This window comes from Malaclemys terrapin, chromosome 2, assembly GCF_027887155.1.
Source record: "Malaclemys terrapin pileata isolate rMalTer1 chromosome 2, rMalTer1.hap1, whole genome shotgun sequence".
Classification (NCBI taxonomy): domain Eukaryota; kingdom Metazoa; phylum Chordata; order Testudines; family Emydidae; genus Malaclemys; species Malaclemys terrapin.
In genome coordinates, this window is record NC_071506.1 from 205,822,516 (window position 1) to 205,849,029 (window position 26,514).

Sequence of the window (26,514 nt, forward strand, 5' to 3'; positions counted from 1 at the left end):
AAGACTGGAGCATTACTCCTGAGTGAATTCTGCATCACTGGGCATGTGCAGAATTCATGTGCCATGCAGAATTCCCCCCCAAAAATACATTCTGCCGGAAAGGTGCTGCAGTTATGCCTTTTGCCCACCAGAAGCCACTGTGGCGCCAGAACACAGCAGCCGCTAGCCCCAGCTGCGGATAGGGAAGAGAAAGAGGCTGCCTTACTCATAGCGCCAGGTCTGGGTCAGGAGGCATGGGATATGGGAGGATGGACAGCATAGGTCATATGGGGCTGCTGGGGAGTCACAGACTGAGGGTCAGAAGGGCTAGTGAGGGGACAGATTAGGGAGTGAGCTGAATGGGAGTGGGGGTGCAGGCCCACATGGGGACAGGGAGAGGGGGATTCAGGGAAACCTGGGGATGGGGGAAGGAGGGGTAGCTGAGTGGTGGTGCAAGGACACATGGGGACGGGGCAGATGTGCCTGACTGATGAGAGAAGCTAGGGACCAGCCAAGGTCTGCATGGTTGCGGCTCCCTAACAATCCCTCCCAGGCCCCCCAAAAACATGTTCCATACTTCTCCCACCCATACCCAACAACCCTCCAAGTTCACACCCAGGCTCCTTCCCAGCAATGACTTCCCTCTCCCTCAGCTCCTCCATTACCCCTGACTGCCCCCTAGCCTTTCCACTGCTTCTGAAGGGTGCAGTAAATACATTTCTGTATTGTAATTTAAATGAATCCTTACTCACAGTTCTGTATGAATATGCCTAGTAAGGAATCTATTTGTCAAAAAACATTTCCTGAATCTTTTTTGTTGCCTGTATTGTTACAGACATAGTTGCTGACAGGTATTTTGAAATAAATTACCAAATAATTGAAACTGCAGTGATTATAGTGTGTTATTTTGACAAATAAAATATGCAGAATTTTAAAATACTGTGAACAGAATTTTTAATTTTTTGGCACATAATTGTCCCAGGAGTAGATCATGAGGAAAATAAATTAGGCATCATAACATTATGGATGTACAGAATGATACAATGCTAATATTGTAAAATTGCACAGAAAAGTCATGTGTGTACAAGTTGAATCATTCCTCTTCTCAACTCCTCTTCCCGTCAGGTCTTCGGGTCAGAAGTGCCAACAGTTCTTTGTCACTCCTGCCAGTCCATGGTCCAGGTTCAGAGGTCCTGGGGTTCCAGTCATTTTCTCTTCAAACATCTCTTGAAAAAGTCTTTCCATGGTATCCTCAGTCTTCCATGTCCTTTCCTAATGTCACGGTTTCCTCTCATGGTTCCTTTGCTGGGAATTGTTTTCTCATTCTTACCTAATGTCCAGCTCACCTCAAACGTGCATACACTCTCCAGCCTATCACTGAGAGTCCCAAATTGCTTACTGTAAATATGTTTCCCTATCCAAGGTAGTTCCCATTTTGCTAATGCTCCAGTCTTTTATTTTTTTAATAAAGTGAAAGACTGTCTCCTCCCTTTGTTGAGGTTTTGGTTGGTTGGTTTGTTTATAAAGAACAGGACTGTACTCATTTCCAGGTTTTCTGTGGTTACATTTTGGTATTAGGTAGATATTTAGTTGACTATCTGTAATATAAAAGTTATCAGAGCACTAAATTTTGCAGCCACAAAGCAGCCTCTCAGCCTTCCTCAGGTAAGGGGGCCAAGGGACCGCTGAACTTCGTAATCAGGCAATTCTCTACCATACTCAGACTGCCTATTCAGACACACAGTCTCAGCATTCGTTCTCGTACCAGCTGATCACTAATATAAGCAGGAATGAGTGCATGGCTGGAGTGGAAATGGCTCAGTAGAGACCAGACCAATAAGGAACAAGTGCTAGAACACATATGATATTTGGCCAGTGATGTTATTGCTACCCATAGCCTCTTTCCTTTCCAAGGTGCCATTCTACCTTGATTAAAATTGCTAAAAAGCAAGTTCAAGCCCACATACGGTGATTCTGAAGTCCCACCACCAAGATTTAAAGGGGCGTTCTATATGTTCAGAAGCATCCTGGTTAAGTTGGAATGGTTGGTGAAAGTTGCCAGCACATTAATAGTACTACCAATACATAATGGTTTTGAGATGGGTCAGCTCTGGAAAGTAAAAGCAAGTCACACTACTTAGGTGGATCTAACACTGTGCAATTATTTGCACTCTCACATTCACTCATATTTCCCAAAACATTGCTGTGGGCCAACTGGCTCGAAAGGCGCAATATTCTGTAGTAGATTGCAACAGCAGTAGTCTGTAGAGCATCATCATCATCACCCTAACAGTTATATGCAAGCCTAGAAGATTAGGTCGTTTCATGTTCCCACTTCTTGCTGGCCTTTTCTAAAAGTTAATCAAATATGAGAACTCTGGACAAAATAAAACCAATATACTTTGAACAGAGCTCCTGACAGAGGAGATCCCTTAACCTGAAGGTCAAATTGTCAAATACTGTGAAAGTGAAAGTAACTGCTGACATTTTGTCAGGCTGAGATTACCCTGCATCTCCATAAGAAATTGTTAGAATCCAGAGGTCACCACTTAGAGACAAGCTCAAAGTGTCAGGAGTTCCAGAGTGTTATGGGAAAAAGAGAGATAACACGTCATATACACGGTCTGACTTGTTTCTGTGTAACCAGGATATCACTTAAGAATGGTGTTTAACATCATCTTAAATTTATATATCTAGTTAATGGTTCATTCTGAAGTACATTTTAGATTTAAAACATTGTATAAGGCTCCATCCCAAGTTCTGAGCATCTTCACATGAGTTAAAATCCCACAGTCATTTTGTTTGACTATCACACAGCGGACTGTTGAATTAGCTCTTAAACGCCAGCAAAACAAAACTAACCCCTCCCCCCTTCACAGCAGGCATTTCAGGGCTTTTCATCATAAAGATTTGCACTGAAACAAGTATAAATTACAACCTTTTTAACTGTGTGTGGACATTCTTATTTTGAAACAGAAGCAACTAATGTGTTTTAGTTACTCAGTTTGTTATTGGCCTTAGCTACTTTTGTTCTGAAGTAAGAGTGTTTAACACAGAATTGCACTGAAAAGACTAACCAGTTTTAATTCGCCCCTTTATTATTTCAGTGCAAGTTTGCATTTACATCTGCCCTCAATAACCACCTCCCCAAGTGCCAAGGAGAAAATATAACTTTCTGAACATGCTGCAAAGTCTAACAGCTGTAAAGTTAGTAACCAGCAATCTAACAGTTTGGACTGTATCAAGGGACCATTTCTGATAGTTTTGTTAGAACTTGATATGCCACACTGTATCACAGCCATCCCTTACATCAATAACAGCTCCACCAGTTGTCAACTTCAATTTATATCCATTCTCTATCATGAAATCTGTGAATAAACTTCTCAGAGATGCTGGTTTCAACCCACAATACTGCTTGTTCCAGGGGAGGGGGAAGGAGGGGAAATTGTCTAAGTAGGATCAGTTTAACAGGCAGATATGAACATTTTATTTAAAAAAGTTAGGAAATTTCTCCCTTACAGATTAAAGCAGGGGTCGGCAAAGTTTCAGAAGTGGTGTGCCGAGTCTTAATTTATTCACCCTGATTTAAGCTTTTGCGTGCCAGTAATACATTTTAACATTTTTAGAAGGTCTCTTTCTATAAGTCTATAACATATTACTAAACTATTGTTGTATGTAAAGTAAATAAGGTTTTTTTAAAATGTTTAAGAAGGTTCATTTAAAATTAAATTAAAATGCAGACCCCCCTCACCCCCCGACCGGTGGCCAGGACCCGGGCAGCGTGAGTGCCACTGACAGTCAGCTCGCGTGCTGCCTTCGGCACGCATGCCATAGGTTGCCTACCTCTGGATTAAAGAAATTTATGTAATTTAGTCTCTTCTGCCACCTCACCCATCTCTGGAGATTACCATAAAAACAGGGATAAGAAATGCCCTGTTAGGTAGTTTTGAGTTATTTATTTATTTATTAATGCCATAAGTCTCATATCAGTTTCTTTTCTTAAAGGTCACAGCATCTTGGAAAACATGTGGAAGATCCCTGATCAATACCACCCACAACACCTTTCAAAATCCATGGGTCCTACACATGCCTATCTCAACACATGGTGAACCTCATCCAGGGCACTAAATGCCGCAGTAACAACTCTGTGGGTGAGACCAGACAATCACTACATTGTCAAATGAACACACAGAAAAATGATACAAAACAAAAAACACCACATCACCTATGGAAGAACACTTTTCACAAAACAATCATTACATATATGACCTCTCAGTCCTTGTCCTCAAAGGAAACCTGCAGAACACCTTCAAAAGATGAGACTGGGAGCTTAAATTCATATCTTTGCTAGACACTAAAAATCGTGGTCTTAATACCATGGATTTATGGCTTATTACAACAATCTGTAACCCACTAACTCCCCTTTTTTGTCCTATGATTAAAAGAGTGCTAATGGGCCACCTTGAATGGTCCCCTTAGAATGTGTATTAACTACTTATGCTAAACAATCTATCACATCTTGTATGTCTACACTGTAATTAAACACCTGCGGCTGGCCCATGCAGATGACTTGGGCTAAAGGGCTATTTAACTGTGGTGTAGAAGTTCAGACTCAGGCTGCAGCCCATGCTCTGGGACCCTCCCACTTTGCAGGGTCCTAGAGCCCAGGTTCCGGGTCAACCCCAAACATTCAAGGCGCAGTTAAACAGGCCCTTACCCTAAGTCCCACAAGCCTGAGTCAGCTCACATGGGCTTTTAATTACAGCATAGACATTTGCTGACAGTACCTTTCCCAGCACTGAAGAAGAGCTCTATGTAACTGGAAATCTTGTCTCTTTCACCAACAGAAGTTGGTCCAGTCAAAGATATTACCAAACCCACCTTGCCTCTCTAATATCCTGAGACCCACCCACCACCACTGCAAACAATAGACCCTTCATGGCAGGAATTGTCTCTCTTCTCTGCTCATTCAGTGCTTAAACACAATGGGACTCCAACTCCAGTTGGGGCCTTTGGCTGCTAGAACATAAATGTTTATTATTAAATATGCAACATCAAATCTCCCGATAGTAAGAGGAGGCATGGGCGTTGCACTAATTTCATCCATGCTGCTGTTGAGGGGGCTACATTGTTCTAATACTGCACAAATGGCAATTACTTAGAGCTGAGTTGCTCCACTCTCTCTGTCTGGTCTTAAACAGAAAGCATGCCAATCGTGGGAGACAGAAAGGCTTATGGCTAAGGCAACTTTGATGAGAACGAACTACCATTCAGATAGATGATTTCAGTATCTGAGCTTTATTCTGTCCTCAGAATGATAGAGCTAGAATGCTTCTGTAGCAGCCATTAGAGTAAAAGTCTTGAGATAAGGAAAGTAACCCAGGGTTATGAACATTTTAGATAATCAAATGTTGCATTTAAAGTAGACTTCAAACTGCTTTATATTTGATAGTTATATGGTCTCACAGCAACCATAATTAAACCTATCTAGAAAGCTCTCAATTCCCACAAGTAGCAGCGGTTGAGTATGGAGACATCATTTTACACCATGCTTGTCAAAACAGTATCACGAACCTGACAAGATTACAAAATACAAACTATAGCCAGATGAGCCCTTACCCTGCCATGACCTCTGTACAGGCAGGTTCCTGAGAACATGAAGGTTCATTTGCATGAACAAGGCCCCACAGAATAGTCATTGGTACTTAGATTTTAATTCCTCTTCCTCATAAGATTGATTTGGTGAATTAAAATTAAAAAAACAAACAAACAAACAAAACAAAAAAACAACCCGCATTTCTTAGGCTAGTTGCTAATTCCCAGAAGTGCACATTACTGTGGAAAGGTTAATGCAAATAGCTAAGTCTCCCACTTCTTTCTGAAAGAGGTGAGATTTGTGATCGCTGCTGTGCAAAGGGAGTTCTACAGAAATGGCCTGCACTCTGAGAAAACTGTGTCATCCCATTCCCATGAGTCCCACTCTTCATCAACAGTTCCAAAGATCCTGAGGAGCTGCTGTGATTGGTCATAGTTACACAGAGATAAGTGATCCAAGACCCATCCTATTTAGGACATCATAAAATCAGCCAAAGGCTCCTGAATTGTCAGAATTCCAGTGTGGTGAGCAGAACATCAGGGTGATATGTTTACACAAATCTGAATTGCATATTTTGCATATGTGTTGTACTTTGTATTGTAGCATATGGTGTTAATTTTAATACTTAAAAAGGAACTACACACAGCAGCAGCTCTGTAAAAATGGCATCATGAAGTTCTCAGGTTTGTATGTATCAATGATTCCAGGTCAAATGCGCTCAGCTTACAAGTAAAGGGGGAGAAGGTGGTTCCACCTCCCAGTCTTGAAATTATAATCTGGGATTTGAAAATGTCTGTGCTTTTTCTGGGCTATGCATCAACACAGCTAATAAAAGCACAGATTCTGTAAGTACTGAGTAAAATAACTTTTTTGCTACTTTTGCTAGTAAAGTAATTAGAAAGCTCTCAATTCCCACAAGGAGCAGATGTTGAGTATGGGGATATCATTTTAAAAAAATCAATTTTCTAACCATAACTGCAGCATAATACTCCCAAGGAGACCATGTTATGGTTGCTGTGGGGCCACCGTTTCCTGACTTTCATAAGATTAAAATCTCAAGTCTAACATTTTATTAAAAGTTGTTTTATGGTATTTACATTGCACATTCAAATAAACACCCTGCTAAAAGTCAGAAAGGGCACTCACCGGCCCTGACCTATGTTAACCACTCTAGCCTCTCAAAACAACAAATATCAGTGCCACTCCTCAATATACACACACACACACACACACACACACACACACACACACACACAATAGCATGGAGATCATTTCTTCCCCTACCAATTATGAATTTTTCCATTTGGTAGATGCTTTCCTTTTATTTCTAATGAAGCAAGAAACAAAGAGCTTTTTTAGCTTACTTTACATCTTCAATTTGTATTAAATCATTTTCAGTATAAGTTATACTATTCATAAATACAACAAGGAGTCTGGTGGCACCTTAAAGACTAACAGATTTATTTGGGCATAAGCTTTCGTGGGTAAAAACGTCACTTCTTCAGATGCATAGAGTGAAAGTTACAGATGCAGGCATTATAGAAGTAGGCACTTAGCTTACTGTCCTTTTTCCTCTGTAGAGAAGTGCCTACTCCTATAATGCCTGCATCTGTAACTTTCACTCTATGCATCTGAAGAAGTGAGGTTTTTACCCACAAAAGCTTATGCCCAGATAAATCTGTTAGTCTTTAAGGTGCCACCAGACTCCTTGTTGTTTTTGTAGATACAGACTAACACGGCTACCCCCTGATACTATTCATAAATAGCGTCTCAGGTTTCATTTACTTGTTTGAATCACAGGGATTCAATTTCATGTTATTTTTTGTTGAATAGATCTTTCCTCCTAACGAGTGTCCTATGTGGAGAGCTGGTGGGGATTCTAAGTTATTAATTTGTTTGCTGAAAGTAGCAAAAAGTACCGTTGCTTTAAAAAACAAACAAACAAATCATGTCTTTTTTCTAGTTCCTTTATGTTTCTCTTCTCCCACCCCTTAGATTTCATGTATTTCTCTTTCCCCTTTATTTCTCTGCATTTTTCCCCTACTCCCCTTTATTTACAGTCTCTCGCTACTCTTTGGAGAAATGGTTTCCAAGACCTTTACTTGATCCTTCCTCAAAGGCCCATGAGTACAGAAACCTTATATCAAGACATGGAGGACTGGATGTGGCTCTCTCCACAGTTTATCAATGCTTCAGAAGATACATGGCTAGAGAGCAATATGTGTTCTCCCCAACACACAGCAAAGGAGTATGTTGCTCACAGTGCTCTTAGCCTCAAGTGGTCCAGAGAGCAGATTTACTCTTATATAATATGCTGCCAAAACATTTTGGGGAGGGGGCTCAATTTTTGTTTTGTGTTTGTGCAGTGCATAGAGCTATGGGGTCTTGTTTAGGGTTACAATGAACCTTAATCTAAAGGGACAGGAGCTCTCTCTAGCAACTCCTGCTGCTTCGTCCTCTCTCATTCTCCTTAATGTGACTTTAAATGAAGAGCTTTCTAAAAGGAAATGGAAACTTCCAGCCTCCTGTATATTTTATCCACCAGAAAGAGATATTCATGTTTCCTTGGGATATTACTAACGGCATGTCTTTACTAGCAACATTAGAGTGCTAAAAAACCACCTCCACGAGGGGAATAACTCTCAGCACTGGTGCACTGTCTACACTGCCACTTTACAGGGCTGCAACTTGCAGCACTCAGGGGGGTGTTTTTCACACCCCTGAGCGAGAAAGTCGCAGCGCTGTAAAGTGGCAGTGTAGACAAGGCCTAAGTGACTCACAGAATTGTTTGAAGTTTACAACGTCTCAAAATGCTATGCAGTTAGAAAACTGCTCTGCCCAAGAAGGTTGGTAAGACAAGACAAAGACAATCACCTCCAGTATAGTTACCAACTGATTTAAACTGAGACAAATCTGTCAACATAATTGAACCTAAGAATTATCTCTCAGCTAATCTCTTTGTGCTATCAATAAGCTTCTTAACTGAACAGACATAAGCAGGCTCACTATATAACATGACTTTTTGCACTGTAATCAATAGGGTCCATTACAATGAACAAATAAGAGATCAAATACAGTGAGGCCAATTTCAGTCAAGGAGTTGGGTGTTAATTCTTAGAAAAAATTTTTATGATGTGGCTCATGAATTAATATATGCAATGCAAATTTTCTTATACCCCTTGATCAGTTTACAAATGTGAACCTATCCCATAACTGCACCTTAAGAAAGAACTATGTGGCCTGAGCACAGATCTACAAATATAGGTTACATGATGCTAACTATAGTATACACATTCTACATTCTTAAAGGGCCACAGAATCTAGCTAGGTGTAAAATATGTTCGTTCCTGTAGCACCAGAAAAAAAAAAAAAAAGCTACTAGGATTTTTACAATAGTGATGTAACTATTACCTTGCCTAAAGAACTCTGTATCAAGCTAAGTACTAAGCAAACTGGCTTTGCATTAGATTCTAAATATTATTTTAAAAAGTATAAATTAACCAGAGGTTCATTCTTGAGATTGTATTTTGCTCTCCAGCCCTGAACCTGCAATTGGATTCAGGTGGACATTCATGACAGCGCAGAGCTCCAGTGAAGTAAGGGGTCTGCCAATGAGGCTCCAACTGCAGGATTGGGGCCCATAATTGTACCTTCAAGACATAAGTATTTTAGGTTGCAAAAAAATTTTAGATTTCCACTATTAAGAAGTTTAGTACATTGTGAGTGAACATTGCTTTTGGCTGAAATACCGTATCTTTTTCATGTTATATTTTTATGATCTCTATGAAGCCCTATTTAATCTGCAGTTTCTAACGGAATCTATTCCTTTCAAGAACTGATAGGCCACACACAAGCAAAAATCCATCTACTACAGCATCTGTGTTATTCTCTATTTCACTGGGAGGAGTTACCAACATATTTGGTCAGTTTAAGTGCATTCATTCTTTCATCTGGATCTTTGTGGTGTAGGTAAACCTTCCACAGAGGAAGAATGGAAATTTGCTTTCCAAAATTCACTGAGTTATAATCTTTTTGAATAGTGTACACTACTACCATGGTCAACATGTTAAAAGTCCTGTTATGTTTTTAGTTTCATATGAGAAATCATAGAAGTAGGATATCACACTTACATATTCCTTCATACACTGGTAAGGAATTCCCATGAAAACAGGCAAAACACTAGGCCAAATTCTTCAGTGATGTAACTCCATGGAAATCACCTGAGTTATACCTGTGGAGAATTTGGCCCCATATTTTTAGGTAATCAGACTAGTATCAAAGGAAGCACCAATTTATGGTAAATGAAACAGCCAAGGTATTTTTTCAAGATTTGAAATTCCAAAAGTGTACCAATATCTGGATTTTTCAGGCTTTCCTTGGCAAAATGCCCATTGTTGAAATTTAGTTATGAACACTCGCACACAAACAACTGTGTCTATACTTAACTAATGTATATTGGTATATCTCCTACCACTGCACGTCCACCAGTGACAGAAGACAGTGTGCAGATCCAGATGACTGGTAAAAAATGCCCATATCCTGTACATATTAGCACTCCCATCAGTGAGTGATTTCCTGAAAAATGCTAGTGTAGAAATCTGATTGGTACGTGTAAGTGTGAACTTGATTGTTGAAAAACAATATTCCCCTCCCCCCTTCCTGCTGCCTCTCAATCTCCCTTGCTCCTTAATGCTGCCTGTTAAAAACAAGACAGCAGTTTTGGTTTTAAGTCTTCTTACCTTTGCTGCCACATAGGTATCAATTTATCCATTCCACTGCTAAGCTGCACTTAAGACTAAATTTTCAAGAGTACTCTGCTCCCAGCAGCTCCCATTTTGACTATTTAATTTAGGTGCTTAAACGGCAGCTGAGTTATTTTGAAAATCTGGTTTGTTCTCTGCCATGCAATCTACAATGGGAAGTTTCAGCACTTTCCCACAATTGGTCCCACATTGATGCAGCTCCACCTGTGAAAATGCTAGTATAGGTCAGGTGCAGGGTTGTTGTTTTTTTTTAAGCCCATTTATCATGTAATTATACATTCATTGTTTTGTTCAAATCTTGTTCTTCTAGCCCACAAGCAAGTGGGGCACAACGTGTCAGGACTCAAAAGGAAGCCACATCCAAGGATGTGGAAAGAGCTAGGATCACACGGGGGGATAGCTCAGTGGTTTGAGCATTGGCTTGCTAAACCCAGGGTTGCGAGTTCAATCCTTGAGGGGGCCACTGAGGGATCTAGGGCAAAATCAGTACTTGGTCCTGCTAGTGAAGGCAGGGGGCTGGACTTCAATGACCTTTCAAGGTCCCTTCCAGTTCTAGGAGATGGGATGGGATAATCTGGGAGAGCAGCAGGCCTGATCATGGAGTCTCACTCCTGTAAGAAAGCAGTGGAGAGTTAGGTACTAAGAAGCAGCAGAAGGAACAGAGGCTGAGTTAGGAACTAAGAATGACAGCAGTAATAAGCTGAATATTAGACCAGGTTTCTTAATCTGATTTTGCTTCCTTAACTGTCAAAGAGCAATTACACTTATGTGCTAGTGGAAAGTTCAAATTCCTTTTAGTCAATCAATTCCTGTCTGCATTTCCACAAACATGGAGGGTCACTAACTGATACTTAGGTGCTAGGTTAATATCCTGTTAAGATGCATAAGAAGCTCATACATCATCACTTGCTGCTATTACTTCAATACATATGGTTCCAGATTAAGCTGGCTTGATTTTCAAAGGTGCTAAGAATTTGCAATACCTGCTGATTTCAATGGGAGTGGTAGGTAATCAGCATATCTGAAAATCATGCCAAACATGCCAACAATAATGCATCTGTTTACATGTGTGGATATGCGAATATGGATGATACACTATTATGTCGGACTATGCCAAATAAGGCTTCCTAAACCAGGGTCAAACCCTGGTTACACCATATGGGTCCAATCTTGATCCACTGCAGTTTCCATGATTCTAAGTCCATTGTCAAACATACCCGTGCAACTACAAGGACTGGAACTTTAAAAACAAAGAACAAACTTCAGTGGAAAGTTAGCTCCTATCTATACCAGGGAAACTTAATCTTGAATTCAATCTGCTTTGTCTTCACTAGGATTTCACCCCAAGTTACGAATACATCTGTTTTCCTAGCAAAGAGACAATCACTGAGACCAGAAGAGCAATAGCTTCAACCCTGTTTAAACACTTATTGCTAGCATGATTCTAACACAGGGACTGTTTTGGTTTGTGACCTGAATTATAACCATGTTACAAAGTACCTGGGGAATATATGGTTTGGCAAACATGGTACCCAAGCAGTTGGGAAAATATCCCTGTCCATGGCAATCAGGGAAACTGTTCAAGAACACTGCTAGCAACAACCATACAGTATTTAAACACAATCCTGGCTAACACAGTTCAGCTCCACCATGGACAGGGCTGGAGACCTAATGTAGATTACAAAAGTAACCATATTTAAAACATAGTTGTGAAACATGGTTATGAACCCTGGAGCTGGTTATAACACATTTCCTGGCTGTTTTCTGAAAGGCAGGCTAAAGTAAGGTTACAGATTCTGAAAGAAACATCAAGTTCTACATGATGACCTTAATTCCACCTACTCATGAACAGGTGTGCATGGTGAGGAAGGAAGAAGTCAGGGTTCCAGCCCTTTAACAGATGTACCAGTTTCTTTAGGACATTCTTCCCCCACCCCATAAAAATATACTTGACTAGACAGAATGTTTGGAGATGGTTTAACATTTTAAAGAGAGGCACACTTCTGAGCACTGAGAAATGTATAAGAGTGCATGAACTTTGGTAATTACCACCAGCCTAAAAATGAAGGATCTTAGGTTAATATTTAAAAGCTTCACGAATTGTGGAGGAGTATTTGCACAAATACAGATCCTCTTTACTGACAAACACAGAAGCAACATCAACCTGCCTGTAAATAATTCACAAGGCCCAATTTTGCTAGCAACTCTTGTGTTTCAGGTTAGGTAAACACAGAATAGAATTAAACTGTGTTCTTCCTGAAGGGAGGTGCCAAGGAGCACAGAAAGCCAGAGACGCTGTTCTATCTATTTCAAAAGAGGGCTCCTTGAAGGTCGGCCCCGTGTCATATGATTTACAGTAGCGGTTCAAGGAACAGAGCGACACCATGCTGGCTGCGAACTAATGCAGAAGGCCCCTTTGCCGCTTCCTAAGGCGCTGAGAAGGACATCTGCACAGCCATCCAGCCTCCCGGCTGCGCCTCTTCACCTGAGCCCTGGCAGGAAGAGGCCAGGAGCCACAGGAGCAATCAGTGGGTTCGCGCCCCTCCAAACCGCAGCGCAAGAGGGACCGCCAGCGCCGCCGCCGCCGCCGGGAGAGGAAGTGAAGGGCAAACAAAACAAGACACCCAAATAGCGCGAAACCGGCTAGGAAACTCCACGGGGTTCACCAAGCGCGCGGGGGGTGGGTATGCCCGTGATACCCCTCTCCCAAATGCACCAGCAGTGATTGCAAATGACGAGTAAGAGCCACTCACCGGATTGCCCGCGCAATAGCCGCTGCTGGGCGGGCAGCTGCAGGGGTTTCCCTTTGCGCCGCGCTGCTGTTGCTAGTGCCTGTGGGTTCCCCGCCGGGCGTGATGCTTGCAGCTGCCCATGGGCGGCGGGGCCGGGGAGAAGGGCCGCTCGGCTTCCCCTTGGCCGCGGCTGACGGTGCTTCAGCCGCCTCCTGCTTTCAGGCTGCACACAGGGAAAGGCGGGGGGACGCTGGAGCGGGGGGACCGCAAGCACCTCCCTGCCCGCGATTACCCGCCCACGGCAACATACAGGCAGCCGGCCCGCAGCGCACGTGGGAGAAGCCCCCCTGGGGTGGCTGCTGCTGCTGACGGGCAGTGTCCGCAGCGCGATCCGGGACCCTGACGCCCTACTCCGGCCGGGCTATGTGATGGGCTGGCGCCCGCTGTCCTCCCCTCCCGGCCGTGTGCTGAGCTACGCCGTCGCGCTGGGACTATGGACCGGGATCCTCGCCTCCGCCTGGGGCTTGCAGCGTCCTGGGGCCGGGATCCCAAATGCAACTGTGCGCGGCTGCGCTGAGCGGCTCGGGTCCCTGCACCCTGGCCCCGCGGCTCGGGAGGGGGCGCTTCAGCAGCCAAAGGCACGGGCGGCGCCGGCTGCTTCTCTCACCATCGCGCTCCAGTCTCCGCCGGGCCCCGAGCTTGTTCCTCAGTCGCTGCCCGGCTCGCTCATCTTCCCCCGCCCATTACCTCATCTCACACAGGCCCTGCCGCCGGCGGCTGCTGCGGGGGGTGGGGACTGTGTGCGGGGAGTATCCAGGCAACTGCTTCCAATACACAGCACACGCGGAGCGCACCCGTTGGACGGAGGAAGTGACCTTCAAGCTCTGGCGGAGGCATCAGCGGGACAATCTGGCTCCACTCTTAACTTCTATAAAAGAGAATCAAAGTGCGAGGGGCTGGGAAGCCGTAGGACAGCTTACCGATGCCCGGGGCTAACGGGACAGAGGGGTTTAAAATAGTTCCGTGAAAAGCGGGTGGTTGTTGTTGTTTTTAAATAAACATCCCGAAGGGAGCATTTGTATCCGAAACATTCATCGTTGTGTCCGTTTGTAAGACCCTGGAGGCTACTATCAATACAAAACGAAATAGAATAGTTTGTTCAAGGCCCCTCGCTCATAAAAGGCACAATAGTGATCGTAACTAAAAGTAACTGGACGTTAAAAATTCTTTCAGTGTTAATAATCAACCTTATTACGGTGAAAATACTCTTGAAACTGTTTTAAACCCGATAGTGCCCTTTTAAGGTGTTTATTCGGGGCGGAAAGAAATTGATTTGAAGGTGCTACATTGTGTTAGCTTGACCTGAATAATATCTATACGCACATGTCATCCCGAAGTACAATACAACTCATGCTCCAAGCTGATGTATGCTGGTGAGCTCCTGCATCTGTCTGAGTGAGGGGCTCCATTGTGGTGCAAGGTTCCATCCCATTTGCAAAGATTAGCCTGCAGCACTGGGACCTATCTATCCAATCCTGCAAAGACTCACATACATGTATGTTTAACTTTAGATGCTGTGAATAGTCCCATGGGTGACTACAACATAGGATTACTTGCAAGGGGTACAGTTAAGCATGCACATAAATCCTTGAGGGATCCGGGCCCTGCATGCATTAGCACCACTGAAAAACAGCTATTTGAGGTAGAAAGAGAGAGCCAAACAGCAGAGCATAACAGCTAGAGGAGAGGAAACGTTTGGCCTAGGACAGCAAAGGCAAATCCCTATCACTAATGTCCATGCAGAGCACACAGGATTGTTTTAAAAGTTCTCATTCAAAAGACCCAAATAGAGGAAATAAATTTATTTTTCTCAGAAGGCTCTCAGATGATAGTGAGATGGCAGTCACATGGTTTCAGATAATCTAGGCTTTACAAACTTGATCTTTAGATCACTGAACCATGGGGTCTAATTCTGAATAAAACCAAGAGTACAAACAGTATTCCAGAATTCTGATACTAAAACACTGTAGCAAATGTAAAACAGTTAACACCCCTGGACAGTACTGTAAATAAATGGCTAGTTGTATCACTATCCTCTGCTGGAAGGGATCAGCACTTCAGTTGTTTATCATAGTGCTATACTGCTAATGGAGATTATTATACTTTAGGCCAAATATTAAGAGCCTGTGCTTTGGAAGGAGGAAGAAAGATCTGAGTATTGTCCCACTATTGCCATAAAGTTTAGAATGACCCCAGTGTGCAGCATTGTGACAGTGACAACTTGCATCTGAAGAAGTGAGGTTCTTACCCACGAAAGCTTATGCTCCCAGTACTTCTGTTAGTCTCAAAGGTGCCACAGGACCCTCTGTTGCTTTTTACAGATTCAGACTAACATGGCTACCCCTCTGATACAGTGACAACTGTGAAGTTTCTAGGCAGGCACAGATTTGTTACAGTATTATAGGAGTGTGTTGGGTGGTGGTAAAGCATGATGATGTTATTCCCATGCCATGCACTTGAGTAATCCGGAAAAATTGGATTCCAGAAGTGAGTTATTTTCTCACTGAGAGATAAATGGGTTGACACAAATACAAAGTTCCTCTATTCCTAGTCTAATTTATTGACAAGTTTGTACACTTCTTAAAATTAGATGGAACAAGCAAAGAGCAGTTTATAACTCAAGAGATGAAACATCACTTTCAGAGCTCAAGCAAAACAACTAGATGTTCAAGTGCCCAACAACACTGTATTCCTGTGACTGCTGTCGTGCCTAGGACAATGCTTTCACTGCTGTGGTTCTCTCTTCCTTCTCCAAATATATGAAGTCCTTTAGGTTTAGGCTTTACCCTCCAGACAGTTGGAAAGTAAAGTATCACTCAGCAGGATTGGTCCTGCTTTGAGCAGGGGGTTGGACTAGATGACCTCCTGAGGTCCCTTCCAGCCCTGATATTCTATGATTCTATGATCAGAGGGGTAGCCATGTTAGTCTGAATCTGTAAAAAGCAACAGCAGGTCCTGTGGCACCTTTAAGACTAACAGAAGTATTGGGAGCATAAGCTTTCGTGGGTAAGAACCTCACTTCTTCAGATGCAAGTAAGATATGATTCTATGAATCACTTCAAGCTTGGAGTTGATTTGTCTGCATCTATAGCTTAGATGTAAACTTCCCCAAGAATTAGAGAAAGGTGTTACAGCTGGAGTGGTAGCTATAATGTTTAATAAAGAATCTGTATAGCGCTAATGGTAGGAGCTTCAGTCATGGACCAGGAACCCATTGTGCAGATGTTATACGAACACAAAATAAAAATACATTTTTGAGCTAAATAACTTACACGCTAAGTAGAATTAAGATTGCATTCACATTTCCATTATAATCCTCTGCCTCCAGGTACTCATAGCTTTTTGAAACATTAATTTTTCAGGCTAAAATGTTCTGGGCTTGTTCTCTGCCCAAAAATGAATTTTTATGTTTAATTAAAAAAAATGTTTCAGTTGTTTTTGGGCAAGAGGAGAGTAATAAAAATAAAGAGACCTTCACCATTCTCTTATGAATAAATGTAACTCTCTTTTATGCACAGATCTAATGTGGAAATTGGGGGTGGGAAGCTGAAATTTGGAAGAAAAATAACATTTTTACTGAGGATAAGTGCCTTTGACCCTGCTGGTGAAAACTGATTGTGATTTGGTTGAATACTGAGGGTTTGAAAAAAACACTTTGTGCATGCACAGTACATTCAGTATGACTTTTCAGCTAGTTTTACCAGTGTTATAAATGAAGGAATACTGAGCGGCACAGCTGCATATGTGGCTAACTTGGACCTTGCTTATACTGGAAACTTACCTTTTGTTGGAACACATGTTAATTAACATGCTTAACAGCCAGTCCAAGACTTTAACTAGAGTTAAAGCTGACTGGAGGTTAAACACCACAATTCTTGTCTACCCTGAGTACTAAGTCATGTCTAATATCCTGTTAGTTAACACTTGTTTTAACAATCAGATTTTCTAGCACACGTTCAATGAAGGAGGTAGGGATGATGCATAGCAAGGTACTAGGAAGCTCATGAATTTGACAGGATAGCAACTACAAAGTAGATTACTGAGCCTCATCTTTTCTATCTATCAAATAGCGATAATAATCCTTAGTTACTTATTAGTTCACAGTGGTGTTGTAAGAATTAATCAGTTAATTATTATATAAAAGTTTAATAACATAAAATGCTTTCAAATATTAATAGTATTATTCTTAGTTTGGAGGTAAGCTTTACTATTTAAAAGGATAACAGCTGGAGGGCCCAATTGTCACCTCAGAGGCTGATCGGTAGCCACATTATCCTGTCAAAGCCTGAAGCAACAGAAATAGGGCTTTCTCACAAGCCCTACAAAACATCTATTTCATGCTGGATGTGCTTAGAGGTGTAACACAGGTATATATATTCCCTCCCATACTTACCATTACATCACCTCATTTGCATAGTCACTCTCATTCCGGTAACTAAATTGAGATGACTAGATATTTAAAGTGAAAAAGATGGCTTCCTGTTATTTCTCCACTTTCTCTCCCAGTCCTTCAATATGCTTCTCAGTCCCTCTTCCCTTCTTGCCTCACACGGTCTTCTCCTTGCTCTCTTTACCACACTCATTCATTCTATATTTTGTTCCCTTACTCATCCTTCTGACACAGACTCCTATATTCCAGCTAATAATATTCAGTCTTCTCTAGTGTATTTTTCAGTGACCAACACTGACTTTTTCCGAGACCAATATTGACTTTTTCCGCACATTCCTCATTCTTTGATTGTAGTGCAATTTCTTTTATGGACTCTTTAAAATAGTCAAAGAACACAATATTCCTTTAAGAACAGCATTCAAGACCAATTGTAGAATTCTCCGTTGTAGTTTGCCAACTGAAGATCCAGAAAGATCAAGGTGTCATTTAGATATTAAATCTCATGGTTTTAATCCCAGAGATCTGGTGAACCAACAAGTTAAATATTTCCTAGAATTACAAACAGAAGACCCTGTCAAGATCAGATTACTTTCTCAGGAGAAAACATGTACTGTTCTTGGAAGCAAGTTAAATGTGCAAGTTAAAGATAAATCCTCCTTCAGATAATGTAGCAATGGATGAAATATATTTCAATGAAACCACAAATACATTCACCCATTACAAAGACAACATAAACATGGACTTGGAGGATGGTGAAATATACACTCAACTGAGACTCAATCAGCAAGACATGGAAGGAACACAGGCCAATAAGTGACCAAACGGATATCAGAACAGACTCTCAAAACACCACACCATCTGAAGAATCAAGTTTGAGGCAGTCTCTTATAGTCATAAGAAAGTCTCGCATTTTCTCCTGCATCAACCCCACTTGCAAAGCATACATGAAACTCCATAGAACACTAAAGCATGGATAAACAACCCTCCCAAACTCAGAGGAAAATACCTTAGTTCCCAAACAAGTTAATAGTAAAAAATTAAAAAGTTGTTAAATTATATGTATGACGCGTAAGGCTGCAAGTTTGTCATAGAGGTCATGGAATTCGTGAGCTCCATGACTTCTACAGCAGCCAGTGAGCTTAGTACAGGGGAAGCTCAGGCAGCCCCAGCACTAGGTGCACCAGCTGCTGCTGGGGCAGTTTCTTGGGCCACTATGCCATCGCCCCCCCCGGCAGCAGAGTTTGGGTGTGGGATGGGGTGAGTTGGGCTCTGGGCAGTGCTTACCTGGGGGGCTCCCCGGAAGCAGCGACATCCCTCTCACTCAGCTGTTAGGCAGAGGTGGGGCCAGGCAGCTCTGCGGGCTGCCTCCACCCAGAGTGTTGGCTTTGCAGCTCCCATTGGCCTGGAACCATGGCCTATGGGAGCTGCGGGGGTGGTGCCTGTAGGTTTCTATTATATGCAGGGTTACAGTTTATTCAAATTAGACCTGAATAAAGAGTGGGAGTGGTTGGGTCATTACAAAACTTAAACTTAATGTCCCCAATACTAATTTCTCCCTACTGTTACTCACACCTTGTGAACTGTCTGTAATGGGCCACTCTCTTACCACTTCAAAAGTTATTTTTCTTCCCTTGGTATCCTGCTGTTAATTGATTTATTTTGTTAGACTGACCTAACACTTGGTAAAGCAACCCCCATCCTTTCATGTATTTATACCTGCTCTTTTCTTTTTTACTCCATGCATCTGATGAAGTGGGTTCTAGCCCACGAAAGCTTATGCCCAAATAAATTTGTTAGTCTCTAAGGTGCCACAAGGACTCCTCGTTTAGTTCAATGGCTCTCAGCACCCCAGGCCAGCACACAAGCCCGTGAGTGCCCTGGCAGCAGCAACAGCAGGAGAGGGGGGAACAAGGGCAGGAGCAGGCAGGGCCAGGGGTGCTGGGAAGGAAACAGCTGGCGCCCAGCAGACAGTTGCCCAGGCCCAAGCAAACATCAGCCGGAACCGCTCAGCAGGGCCAAGCGCGTTTGGAAGCCCCGCCTCTTTATACGTACGCATTTGTGTGGCCAATCGTTGCTCCGTTCTGTTTCCGGCGTCCGACGCTGTATCTTAGATACGGGGGCGGGGCTGGCTCAGACCACAGGAGGTGGAGGGGGTGCCGCCGGGTACTCTGCAAGCGGCTCGGGGTCTCCCGCTGCCGGACTCGTCCTCTCCCCTGGGCCGGGGCCGGTTCTGGCCGCGGTGCGATTCCTGGGGGTAGCGTCTGTCGTTCCGGAGCCCCGGGCACGCGCCGCCGGGCCGGCTCCCCCGGCCAGCCGCGGTGGAGCGGCCCCTGGGTGGGGGCGGGGCTCGAGGATTTCGGTTGATGGTGGCAGCGCAGCAGCGTCTCGTTACTTCCCCGCGGCGGCCTCCCCTTCCCCGGCGTCAGGTACCCCCCGCACGTGCTGTCCCGCTTCTGCCCTCTCCCGGCGCGCTTCGGAGCCGGGCCGCTGCCCGCTGGGCGCGGGTCCCTGCAGAGAAGGGGGGCGCGCACCGCTGGAGGCAGCAGGGGTCGGTCTGACTGCCCCCTCCCCGCCCGAGGGTCTCCGCGGTGGGCGGCGAGCCCGCCATAGGGGACCCGAGCAGGATAGTTCCTGGCAGAGCCGTAACTAGCTATTTTTGTGCCCTCCCCCCTCCATATAATTTCATAGACGTTACTTTGTGTAAAAAAAAAAAAAAAAAAAAAAAAAAAAAAAGAAAAATACGTAAATAATAATAATAGAACGTTTATTTATTTTAATCATAAGATCCATGTACAAAATCAACTAATACATATAAGGTGTGCATCATGAACTGGGGTTGGGGCTCTCAGCCTGGCGCAGGGGTCGGGGTCAGGGTTCACAGCCTGGGGTTGGGGCTCACAGTCGCGTGCCTGGGTTGGGGCTCGTAGCCCCGCAGCTCCACACAGGGGTTGGGCCTCGCTACCCCCCACATAACTGGGTCATGACCCCCTGAGGGGTTGCAACCCCCAGTTTGAGAACCAATGCTTTATAATTACTGTAGGGTGTATTCTATTTATTTTCCATTTACATTGTACATTTGTCATGACACAATGTGCATATTATGTGATTATAATTTTTCATAAAATAATAAGAATAAAAAAACTTAATTTGTCTTTTTCTGCGCCCCTCAGCTTTGCGCCCGAGGCAAGTGCCTCACTCGCCTCGCCCTTGTTACGGCACTTGTTCCTGGCAGCGCGGCTGCATGGGCTCAAGAGGGGGTGAAATGCCCTGAGTGGTAGGGCTGCCACCGCCAGCACCGGGGCCCTCCAGCAGCCTGTGGGGAGCTCTGGGCTTGGCCGCCATCCGTGAATGGTCGAGTCAGGCTTAACAGGGCGAGGGCTCGGAGCAAATAAATTAAATGGTGGGATTGATGAACTGTTTAAATAATAGTCTGGGATCAGTTACTATTGAATACGTAGGATATGGTGGCACCCAAAGACCCCGGTCAGTGTTAGGGTTCTGGCTGATTATCCCTGCCACCAACCGTTTACATGTGAACGCGCTAACGGGGGAAAGGTGGGGATGTAATTATGCTAGCCCATGAATCTGGTGAAGAATTGGAACAGCTTTGTTAGTTGCATATATTGGAGACTTTTTAATTTAAAAAAAAAAAAAAAACTAGTTTCAGTTTTCCCTAACAGTCCCTATGGAACCTCGCTCCTGGATTTTAGCTCACCAGCATGAGACTGGGGAAACTCTCCTACCTGGTAAAGACTTTAAAGTCTTGAGTGTAGACCAGTGGTTCTTAGCTAGAGGTTTGGACCCCCTGGGGGGCTGCAAGCAGGCTTAAGGGGGTCTGCCAAATAGGGCCAGCATTAGACTCACTGGGGCCCAGGGCAGAAAGCCGATGTCCCCCTGCATGGGTCTGAAGCCCAGGGCCCTGAACCTTGTCACTTGGGGTTGAAGCTGAAGCCTGAGCAATGTAGCTTTGTGGGGGCTCTCTGTAGTGTGGGGCCCCAGGCAACTGCCCTGTTTGCTACCCCCTAACATTGGCCCTTGCTTTTATATGCAGAAAAACAGTTGTGGCACAGGTGGGCTGTGGAGTTTTTATAGCATGTTGAGGGGGGCTCAGAAAGTCTACACAAGGGATTTTCAACATTTTTCTATGAGCCAGACTTTTTCTGACCAGCATGTGCTGTCCATATGGGGTATGACTCCTGCCCTCCAGATGTTCCACTTAGATCAGGTTTAACTGTTGCCAGAGAAGAAGCTCCCCACAGGAGCAGAGTCAGGATGGTTGCGAATCCAGCCCTTCTGGATGCAAGCTGATTTCATTAGGTATCTTAGTGTCCTAATCCTATCTTCCAATCAGATCTGTTACGGTTCTAAATCTGTTATTTTGGGCATTTCTGCATGCTTTTCTTCCTGTTTTCTTTGCTGCTTTAACAGAGAGAATTTTTATGCCAAGCTGAAAGGGTACCACAAATCCTACAGTGCCATTCTTCAGACATTCCTTTAATTCTATATGGGCAGTTTGTTTGACTGCTTGATGTGGCCTCTTGTTTCAAGGCCAATGCATGTGCCCCAGAGTTGGCACTGTTGAAGCAAGAATTTCTAGCCCTGACAATGCCCCTCCCCATCTGTGTTAGAGGCTATGATGCAGCTATTGCTGGTCTTTGGATTCAGATGAGCCAGAACATGTATCTCTTGCCAAATACACCTCTATTACTGAGGAATACTAGTATTGATTTCACAGGCGAGGATTCTGATTTTGGCCAGTTTTTCTGCAGAAGCTGTTGAAGAAAAACTGATCTTCAGCTGGCCCAATAATCTATAAAGGCCTTAAGAGAGTTACCTGTGCCAGGAACCTCTCACCAATAGTATTGCTGTATCCTTGCACCTTATTTTGGACCATCTGGTTAAGATGTGGCAGATACCACACAACTGCTTCATTCTCTCAGATGATTGAGGAAAAAATATTTTCCCTGAAGATGCTGCTGGCTATGTCTCTCACCCTGCTCATGAGAGCTTCTTGCTAGAGAGAAGACCCACCACATTTATAGTACTGGGATGGGAATGGGGGCAAAATCATGAGCTGCAGAACTGGGATTCTTCTTTGTTACTTTGTGGCTACAATCTTTGAAGCTGTGAACCACAGTGACTTCATGGCAAGGGTCAGTTAGACCTTTGGGGGAAAAGTCCTACATCCTGGTCAGTTGTGTTCCCCAACAGAAACTCCAGGAGCTTAAGAATCTTATGCATGAGGCTGCAGATCTGGAATGGGAAAACTGTGTAGCCTCCTTTGATGTAAGTAATATGAGGTGAGAGCCGGTGCCTCTGATACATACCTATAGGTCTGTTTGATTGCACTTCCATGCGAAGTCTGATTCTTGCAAATATCTCACCCCCTATATTGTAGGATATTAATGTGATCTGATGAAAGCTCCTTTTGAAATATTAAATTCCTGTGAGCTTAAGATTCTTACATGGATTCTTTTTTTTCCCTGGTGGCAGGAATTTCAGCTTGTAGAGTGAGTGTATTTTAGGCCCTAATGACTCAACCACCTTATTTAAAGTTTTACTCGTCCAAGATTCGTCCGAAGGGTAATAACTTTAATAAGCCTATCATCCTTCCACTGTTCTCACGCTTGCAGCTCCTTTCCCAGGACCTTGAAGTCAGATGGTCTTTTGGGCAGACTAAAGCACTTGAAAAATCCACCTAACTTTCTTTTATAGTAATTACCAGGAGGACTAAATCGTGTCTGAGTGCATATTTTTTATCATTACATAGCTGGCCTGAAACAGGAAGACATCAAAATTCAGTTGATGAGAGACAAGGTTGTCACCACTGCCTGTCCTAAAGCAATCTCCCTTCTGACAACTGCAAAGCAGGTCTCTCTGTACATTTCTTCTCTCTATGCATGCACAGAATATTGCTGCTTACATTCTGCGTCCAGGAGGGAATCCCATTTTGGAATCGAATCTCCAGAGTTTGTTTCCCAAGTAGAGGAGGCCAAAATCTCCCATCACAAAAGTTTTTATTTTATTTTGGGATGTCCCTCACTTGAAGTTGGCCTAAGTGTGGGTGTTCTCCCTCCCCCCCCCCCCATTTATGGATTACATTTCCTACAGAGGATAGTCTCTTGGGATTTTTTTAAAGCAGTATTTTACTCTTTTAAGAAACAAAATAAATCCCTGTTGTAGAGCTGATACTTTCATTGTCTTAAATAGTGGAAATCTAAAGCCAGGGAATGAGAATCTTCTTAGAAAGCTGTTTTCAGAGAAGCAGAATTACAAATCAGTATTTTCGTTATAGTTATATTTCACTACCAGTTCTGTTTGAAATTCAAAGTAAAGGCTCACTCAGACCAAGAAAGAATAGCTCCTATTACTTATATGTGCTTAGATACAGAAAATAAATACACATTAAAAATGTCTGCTTTGCTTCTTACTAAACATGGTGAATCACTTACATTCTTTCTGATGTACAAATGAGACTACATTTAGGATTACTAATAAATGGTACATTTTTCTTTGAAAGTGATAATACTGTATTATCTAGATTTCTAAGTCAGAAAATGATAGAACTGATGGGGAAAAATAAAAGTTAGCTTATGTGGAATTGCCTTGAGTCTCAAAACACAAAACCAGTTCAGTTAGTAAATGTAACTTCCCATTATCTTTGTCTACACTAGGGAATTTCAAGAAATTCCCACTCATAAGTGCTACCACTGGTTCTTAGCAGGTTTAACTGATGTGGTAAAAACATTGGAAGCTGTTGGGGTCCCTGTCTCCATTAGGGCTAGTGCCAAGGTAGATGAACTGGTAGTAGTAGTACCAAAATTCCCTAGTAATGTCATGGCCATAGAGTACTTATACGACAGGGCTTTGTTTTGTTTTGAATTTGCAGTTTGGAGTTTAATATTGTGACTCTTATATTATCTTATGTGTAAAATGTTGATTAGACTTTGTTGTGGGAGGTCTTGTTTATAATCTTTCTGTAAGGTCAGTCATAATTGCTAATCACATGAATGATACCTTTTTGTATTAAACGCCATATCTTAAGAATTAAGAAAATAATGATTACATATTTACATTTAAGAAATTTTTGTATTTCTTTCTTTCAAGGTGGTGTTTGTTAGTGATGAAAACAAGCCATTTCTTAATTTGTTGGATGTAAAGCATCTTAAACATGGATAACTTTATTTTATATGAAGAGATTGGAAGAGGAAGCAAGACAGTTGTTTATAAAGGAAGAAGAAAAGGCACTATTAATTTTGTTGCTATTCTTTGCACTGATAAATGCAAAAGAGCTGAAATAACCAACTGGGTAAGAATAATGTTTATTACTATTTCTGTAGGGAAATGTAGATACAAATTTTCCAGTAGCACAAATACAGACACAAAGAATACCAGGTACTACTTCACATACAATTAATTCATCACAATTTTCTAGTTGTTTGCACTGTTATTGTAGCCTTGTTGGTCAAAGCAAGTGAGACAATATCCATGATTGGACCAATGTCTGTTTGTGGAAGGTAGAAGCTTTCAAGCTAGACAGAGCTCTTTTTCTGGTCACCCTAAGCTCCACAGACCTGATGTCCTGATTTTATAGGGACAATCCTGATATTTGGGGCTTTGTCTTATGTAGGCATCTATTACCCCCGTCACGATTTTTTCACAGTTGCTGTCTGGTCACCCTAGTGGAGCTCAAAAGCATGTACATTCCACCAATAGAAGTTGGTCCAATAAAAGACATTACCTGACCTACCTTCTATGTGTGTCAATTTATAGTGATGTTTTAAGCTTTTAGCTTCCAAATTCCCTTATCTTAAATGGGTTTTCTTTGTAGATGTGAAGTCATGGATTCCTCCTGAAGCCCCTACCTTTTTTAGCACATATGTAAACACATCTGCTCGTAAGAGGTTAACTTTGTGCTGGTCAGAGAAGCTGTCATAAATGTAGTGATTGGGTTTACTTTGTTACTGCAGTATTCACTGGGAGAATACAAGTCAGTTGAAATACGAGCCTCCTCCTCTCCCATATGTACATTTTTCTTAAGTACTTTCTCTTATTGTTTCAATAATCAGCACTTACTGAGTGACTAGGAAGCTATATCCTTGGTTAAAGATGCTCAGAATATTTTGTTACTTTTTGTATTGAGCATATCCAGCAATTCTTCTACCACAAACTACACTAGACGTTGCACATTTAGGCTTTCTTCCTTTTTTTTTTTTTTTTTTAAAGGGGGAATGGAAAAATTTCTGCCATTTCCCCTCCTCTCCTTCAAAGCTGTGAAACACATTTTATTGGACTTAACCCATCTTTCAACATAAATGTAGCTCCTGGGCACCTCTCAGTGATATTTGGTTGGCCAGAGGGGATTACTCAAGAATGATGGAAAACTCTTTCCTTCTCCAGGACTCACTGTACCTGCTTCTTTCACACTTTCATCTCTCACTGGCACAGAAACTAGGGACGTAACTTTGACCCTGAACTCTGATCTATAACATAGGAGTGTTTTCTTCTGTCACTAGATCGCTATGCTGACCCTGGCCTTCTTTCTTAAACTGTTGTTTTTTGTTAACCAGTTGAACTGGTTTGAGGAAAATTGACTGTACTTCTGAACACAGGGAAGTTGGGGGAGGCCTGTGCCGAAAGGTATCTTCCCTCTATATTTCTGATTGTATGATTTGAGTAGGAATGTGACCTCTTAAAAATTTGGTGGCATTTGAAAAGCTAGCAATATAGGGAGAAAGGAATCCAGAATTACTTTGTATTGCATTTTCCCCCCCTGAAACACTAATAGCTGAATGCAGCTCTCCAAATAAAATATACAAATATTCTGTTACAGGTTCGTCTTACACATGACATTAGACACAAGAACATAGTAACATTTCATGAATGGTATGAAACAAGCAACCATCTCTGGCTTGTAGTGGAATTATGCACAGGTAAGAGAGGCTAACTAAGTAAAATTATATGAAATGGGAATTTCACATCATAAATTTATAA

General features: G+C 42.7%; 1 protein-coding gene and 1 long non-coding RNA gene across 4 annotated transcripts in view; one reads left to right on the forward strand and one right to left on the reverse strand.

The window, feature by feature from the left end:
- Positions 1-14,152, reverse strand: part of LOC128832302 (uncharacterized) — a 28,174-nt gene extending 14,022 nt beyond the window's left edge. The window contains exon 1 of the long non-coding RNA XR_008443957.1: positions 13,092-14,152. This is a non-coding gene — a long non-coding RNA (uncharacterized LOC128832302). The remainder of the gene's footprint in view (positions 1-13,091) is intronic.
- Positions 14,153-19,920: 5,768 nt separating this feature from the next.
- Positions 19,921-26,514, forward strand: part of ULK4 (unc-51 like kinase 4) — a 408,326-nt gene continuing 401,732 nt past the window's right edge. For all 3 annotated transcript variants that reach the window (XM_054019573.1, XM_054019574.1, XM_054019575.1), the window contains exons 1-3: positions 19,921-19,946; positions 24,628-24,829; positions 26,354-26,453. In XM_054019573.1, the coding sequence (XP_053875548.1) occupies positions 24,692-24,829; positions 26,354-26,453 (238 nt within the window). In that variant the 5' untranslated portion in view covers positions 19,921-19,946; positions 24,628-24,691. The remainder of the gene's footprint in view (positions 19,947-24,627; positions 24,830-26,353; positions 26,454-26,514) is intronic.